The sequence below is a fragment of the Octopus bimaculoides genome, chromosome 11, assembly GCF_001194135.2.
Source record: "Octopus bimaculoides isolate UCB-OBI-ISO-001 chromosome 11, ASM119413v2, whole genome shotgun sequence".
Classification (NCBI taxonomy): domain Eukaryota; kingdom Metazoa; phylum Mollusca; class Cephalopoda; order Octopoda; family Octopodidae; genus Octopus; species Octopus bimaculoides.
In genome coordinates this window covers 44,631,548-44,638,651 of record NC_068991.1, presented here as the reverse complement: position 1 = coordinate 44,638,651, position 7,104 = coordinate 44,631,548, and the positions used below count along the sequence as shown (strand labels likewise).

The 7,104-nt window shown below is 29.2% G+C and overlaps 1 protein-coding gene across 7 annotated transcripts in view; it reads left to right on the top strand.

Annotated features, from left to right (window-relative positions):
• Positions 1 to 7,104, top strand: part of LOC106869495 (sodium channel protein para) — a 383,297-nt gene that overhangs the window by 263,893 nt on the left and 112,300 nt on the right. For all 7 annotated transcript variants that reach the window (XM_052971776.1, XM_052971771.1, XM_052971772.1 and 4 more), the window contains 2 exons: positions 566 to 710; positions 2,795 to 2,959. In XM_052971776.1, coding sequence (XP_052827736.1) covers positions 566 to 710; positions 2,795 to 2,959 — 310 coding nt within the window. The remainder of the gene's footprint in view (positions 1 to 565; positions 711 to 2,794; positions 2,960 to 7,104) is intronic.

Genomic DNA, 7,104 nt, shown 5'->3' with positions numbered 1-7,104 from the left:
TCCAAAGGTTTCGGTCAGTAGTCATTGCCTCGGTGAGGCCCAATGTTCGAAGGTCTTGCCTCACCACCTCAGCCCAGGTCTTCCTGGGCCTACCTCTTCCACGGGTTCCCTCAACTGTTAGGGTGTGGCACTTTTTCACGCAGCTATCCTCATCCATTCTCACCACATGTCCATACCAGCGCAATCGTCTCTCTTGCACACCACAACTGATGCTTCTAATGTTCAGCTTTTCTCTCAAGATACTTACACTCTGACGGGTATGCACACTGACATTACACATCCAACGGAGCATACTGGCTTCATTCCTTGTGAGCTTACGCATGTCCTCAGCAGTCACAGCCCATATATATATATATAGGCAGATTTATATTACCAGTCTGATAAATATAGAATTCTTTTTCATTTTAGGTACTTTTAAGTATGTAAAAAAAATTATAATTTCAGATTTATTTGGTTATAAAAAAAAAGCATTTTTGGTAAACTTTTGTAATTTCTACATAAGAAAATAATTATTTGCCAAATTAATTTTATTTTTTATTAATATATGTTTTTTGTTATCTTTCAGACAATGTGCTGAAAATTTCACATGTTTACAAGAAATAGGAGATAATCCAAATTTCGGATATACAAGTTTTGACAACTTTGCCTGGGCTATGTTATGTGCCTTTCGATTGATGACTCAAGATTATTGGGAAAATTTATACCAGCTTGTAAGATAGTATTTGTTATTTAATTAAGTACTAGATTTTTCTCTATATTGTTATTTAGCAGAATCATTAGTGTGTCAGCTAAAATGCCTTGTACTGTTTAGTTACAGCTCTTTTACTTTCTAAATTCAAATCCTGCCAAGGTTGACTTTACTTTCATTTTTCCAGAACCAATAAATTAATTGATTAACCATTTGTGATCTTGTATCTATGTTAGGAATCATTACTATTATTACTCAAATACTGGGGTCAGTTTAGATGACTAACTTCTCCTCCCCAATACACATAAAATTTGTTGGTCTCATAGTTCTGTCAACAACAGTTATCACTGTTATTATTATTATTATTATTATTATTATTATTATTATTGAGTGAGAGAGCAGTGCATGCCATCAAAGTGATACTGGGGTAAAATGTACAAAGTCGAGTATACCCATCATGACTACCCGTCTTATAAGGGTACACCAGGCACATGCATCACAACCATGTGTGCATGACATGGTGATCTCATATCAAGATAAACAATGCATGTGGGGCCCAGTTAGAATTTTCTTCAGGTTGAGTAGCCCATCCTGCTCAAAAGACCCCTGGATAAGGGTTGTTTAAGGATGTTGAAAGAAACACCTATGTTACCAGAGGTGAATTATCCAAACCCCAAAGAATTCCTCTCAACACATGGCTATGATGCTCCCCCACTACTTCTGCTTGTGATCAGAGATGCACATATCGTCAGCCACTAAGCAACATGCTCAACTGGTTAAGGTCAAACAATTGACAAGCAAATCTGTGGTATTGAGCAGAATATTTGCTGTAGCCCATCTTTTATACCAAGACAAAACAATGTACATGATAATACTTCCAATCAGTTAAGATCAGAAGCCATGAGAGCCACTGCCTGGTACTACATCAAGGCAAATTGTTTATATTTCAACTAGATAAATATGTCTTTTTGTCTCTATCAGTCTGATAATGTACTGTCAAATTTACTAAAAATATGGAGAGTCAGCTGAGGTAGCATATGTTGAACCAATTTGGTCTTTAATGTAGAAAATTAATGTGTATGATGTCAACTTCAAAATCTTGTGAGCTTATGGTGTCATACTTACAATAAGTCTTGAAAGACACTGATTGTAAAATCTTTTTTGTTGCTTCTGAATATTGGTAACAGGAAGTATATCAGGACTTAAAACTCTGGGGTTTTTTTGTTTGTTTGTTTTTTCAAAAAATCCTTTTGAATGAGACAGGCAATTCAATGGAAAATTTATATTTATTTAGTCAGTTGGAAAAGGAAGTACACAAAAAATAAAATATATTTAATATTTTAATGAAAATATATTTGTACTTATCTTTCATATATGTATATGAATATAAGGATAATGACTTGTAAGTAAATGTTACTCCTGATAGTTTTAGTGCAGCAGTGGGGAAGCTTTTTTAAGGTTAAAAGGCCACATTGAAGTTAACTGCCATTTACCAAAGCTTCATTAAAAAAAATATTGATACTACTAAATTCTCATTTTATAAAATGTAATTTCTCATATAAACTCTAACAAAGTGTAAAAAAAAAAAAGGCAGAGTTTTGGAATAAGCATCATTGTAACTTTTTTCTGAAAAGTTCTTCAGATCCCTGTTTTAAACACAATTGTAATTACTTTAAAGAAGTAATTATAGGTGTAGATAAAGAAATATAAATGTTTCTAAAATGTTCAAGTAATTGAAAAGATATATATTCTAGTATAATGATTTTCCCTACAACATACTTCTTTCATAAGGCCACATTTGTCTCTAAGGTTACAGGTTTCCCACCTATTGTTTAATATACCAAGTTTAAATACTTCATATAATTTTGTGCTTTACATAAGGTTTTGTAAAGTTTGTTTTTAGGCGTAGAAGAAAATCTATGCTGTTGGATTCTGTTCTGCCTCCATCAAATTCTTTGTGCCATGTTGGTACTCACTTATTTACCAAACTTATTTTACTCAACTGCAGATGATAAAGAATTATAAAACTTACGTAGATTTTTAGAATTTCCTATCCAAATTACAAATGTTTGCATTTAAAGAAAAAACTGTTTTTTTTTTTGATAGGTTATACGAGCTGAAGGTCCCATTCATGCATTATTCTTTATTTTGGTCATCTTTCTGGGATCTTTCTATCTGGTTAATTTAATATTAGCCATTGTTGCTATGTCTTATGACGAGCAACAGAAACAAGACCAAGCAGATGCTGAAGAAGAGGAAGCCGAACGGAAGGTTAGTAATTATTTTCAGGCAATTTTAAGCCCTTTCCCAACTAGCTTATTGTTTTTTAACACCTTTAATTTCACTACTGTCTCAAGATATCAGTTATAATTAAAACAATTTGGTCAACTTGAAATATTTGATAAAAAAATTTTATCAATTTTTAACCAGATGAGTACTGCCTTTGTTTTCACTGTCCCTGAATGCTTAGTAACATATTAAAAATTAGTTTTAACATTTCATCAATAGTCCTGAATGTTTAATGTTCCCCTAAAAACTAGTGTTAACATTTATCAATATTTCTTAATGTTTGTTGGTATCTTTTAAAGCTAGTTTTAGTGTTTTGTAATTAACTATGAATGTTTAGTGATTTCTTCCAATATAGTTAAGTTTCAATTAAACTATTATTATCATTATTATTATCATTAATTTTATTTTTATTATTATTATTATTATTATTATTATTATTATTATTATTATTATTATTATTATTATTTTTATTTTTATTATTATTATTATGATTTATCTAAACAGTTTTAAACAGTCTGATTAACCTAAAAGTTATTTCTTATCTTTTTTAAACCATCAAATATTTTCAAAGATTAACATTCATCAAATATTTCTTTAAACCTTTTTCAGAGCTGTACTTAAGTTATATAAAACTAAATTATTGATGATGTCTCCTGAGACATGTTTCAATATTTAATAGTTTTAAAGTATCTGAAACTTCTTCAATACCTCAAAAAGAAAAAGTAAAAATAACATTTGTTGAGCACCCAACAAAAAGAGGATATTACAAATACGAAAATATGCACAATTTTTTTTTACAATTTACAGTTTATAAATGTTTTTTATCTTTTAACTATCCATTAAAAGTTTTGTTTTTGTTTAAATTATTCAAGTTGTGTGTATTTTGGATTGAAAATAACAATAAAAAATTATTGTTGCTTAAAAAACAATGAGAAAACAATTTGGGCATAAGATCAGATATATGGTTTTATACTCAAATTGGTGTACTTTAATGATTAATAATGAAATGCTTAAAATTTATAAGGAATTTTAATGTAATAAATGTATGAAATTTTATTTTCCATTCTGTTATTGACTAGATTCCTGATTCTTCAATTAACCATATTTAATTCAAAGACATGTTTTCTGTTCTATTCTTCTTTATTGTTTGACTTGTTTATTTGTATTCTTGAATTTATGCAATATAACAAAAATGGTGCACCAACTATAGATGAGTAAACAGAAATATGATATCATTAAAAATCAATTTTGAAATTATATAAGCATAGTCAAGTGACCTACAAGAGTTTCTGGAAATGTATCAGAATTTCTGGTTTACTTTTATGTATGAACTATTGATTTTGTTTACATTTTGGAATTATTTTTAAGAAGCTTTAATTTATTTATATGCATATAATCTTTTTAATTTCTTAGTGAATTTCTGTGATATATTTTCAAAATTTAGTTAATCTAATTAGTCATCTTATTTCAAGGAGTCATTATAGTTGAATAGATGTAGCATTGGCATCTTAATTAAAAACAAATTCGTATCTTAACACTGAAGCTAGGTATTCCCTGAGTAAGCCATTAAAATCTTACCTCTTAACCTGGCCACTATGAAATTGAAAATGCTCAATTGTTGACCAAATTCACTAGCAACTAATGCATGGTTAGATAGTTTTCTAGACCAAAAATGATTTATTTTTACTACTTTTGGCACTCTACCATTTGTGCTAGTGATGATAATATTAATAATTCTGTGCCTATGTTAGAAAGTTATTAATATAATAAAAGTGACCCTTGCTTAAATCTTTACAAACATTGGAAACATTTTATTTCTTACATAGGCATGCTGCTTAACATTTTATAGAAATAACAGTGTGTGAAATAGTTGAAACCAGGATTCATTTGTGGAGAGCTTATCTTTTTTTCAATTTTTTTTTTTATTAAGCATGAAGAGAAAGGACAACATCCATCATTTTTGTACAGACCTCTGAGTCTGATGAGGGTAAGGGAGAAAGAAGTCACATTTCATGGGCTGCTGTGGTAGAAAGTAACACATCAAAATATTGAATTATCCTCAGAGTGGAGATCTGGTCCACATGCTTGCAACAGAATAGACTTCACTAAAAGTAGCAAGGACCAGGTGGTGACATTAAAGGAGCATCAGTAACAGATTAAGCCTACCATTTGCCACTGAAAAGGTTGAAAGATTAGCATTAGGAACAGGGCAGACAATTGTATTTCAACTGTGAATTCTGATATTTATTTTAATAAATGTCTGAATTCACAGTCATGCAACTGATTCTGTTGTATAACAGTAAAATCTTAATCATCTAAACATATTGTTTGACAAAGTAAAGAATCATATTGAAATAAAATAAATTTTAGCTATTATATTTCATTAAAAGTTTCTTATCAAAATATCTGAAGTTTTAATTTTTTTCTTTCTCCATTTTATATTGGAAACTTTTCATTCATAGATGTAAAGGGTGTTAGAAATGAGAACATTGCCCAAAAAGGTTAATATTTTCTTGGTATTTGTGTCTTAGCAAGTAAAAGTTTTTCAGTTTTCAGTTGACAAGGAATTAATATTTCGGGTAAAACGATATGACTAATTTCAGAAGGATTTAGCAAAAAGGTGAATCATGTGTGCATACAGCTCAATTTAAAATTAGTTATCTTGAAATATTTTATAATTTCATTAATCACATCGGACTATGTGAAATACTTTTGATAATACACAATTTGAGTAAAAGGATGTTTTTTAAGAAATTAATGATAATTTTGACTATATTAAATTTCAATTGAAAAAATACCAAGTAATACTCCAAAATTAATTTGTAAATAAATATATGAGCTTCTTTCTTGAACCACAAAAGAAAAATGACATAATGAAATATTTTGAAAATTATACTGATCTATAAACATTGATCTGAAGGAAGTATTATATGAATTATTTATGCATATTTCTGTTTCCGGGCATCTTTATTTTATTGTTGTATACTCCATAAAGCCATCTTCATAGTATGCCATTTGACAATGTACAATACGCATGGGTGGGTATATGTATGTATTGGTATGCATGCATGTATTTGGGGTGTGTATTTATGTAATTAGCGCAGTGAATAGTCTGTATGTATGAGACAGTAGCTAGTCTATAAGAATATATCTTCTTCTCTCCTGTTATTCTGGTCAATAGACAACATGCTGTAAATCTCATAGTATAACTATCATCAAAGAATGGAATAGTTTTTTTTTTTTTTGGTCAAGCAGTTTTTTTTGTACAGGTTCCCTTTATGAACACTTAAATAGGTTGTTTAGAATCAAGTCAGCAACATTCATGTATGTATGGTAGTAGGGATATATTATTTTTAAGTAAGGCTCTATAAGTGTGTAAGTCATTGGATGTGTGTTGTTTTATTCTATTTTGGACATTTTATAGGTACTATTCATGCAGTGTATAAAACTTACTGTTCATATGAACTTTAGCTCTGGTATGATTAGTAATTTGAAACTAATTGTAAAAACAGATACAACGTTGTTCTATTAAAAGAAGTGAAACCTAGCTTCTTCATTTTAAGAAGCAGTTAGTTGTCTGTTTTATATTGCATTTTATTTATTTGAAACTGCAGTTTGGTAAAGTAACATATTTTGAGCAATTTAAATTTGTGTACTCATGGAGGAGTAATAGAATTTCAATAAATAAATGTTCTTTTTTTACACTCAGATCTTTAATAGTAAATAGTCATCCACCAAACTTATTTGATCGTTAGTTTAATGAAATTTCTTTAATATCTGGTGGCTGAATTCTGAATTTACATAGTCACAAAATAGCTCTATGTAGGAATTTGTCAAAAGATTGTGTGTGTAACAAGATTATGTTAAATGAACAAACTAAATCTATTGCAACTGGAATAAGTTCTAAACAGTGTCACCTGGGTTTTCACAGTAAAGAAGATGAAAATAATAATATATTAATTCTAATGTAATTATTTTCCTGATGTGATATAGTTGAAATGAAATAAGGTCAAAGTAAAACATTATTGATTTGAAATGGATCAGAAATTATTTCTAAAATCATTGATGTTAGAAAATATGGAGTTCCTCTAACATTTGGCTTTATATATATATATATATATATATAT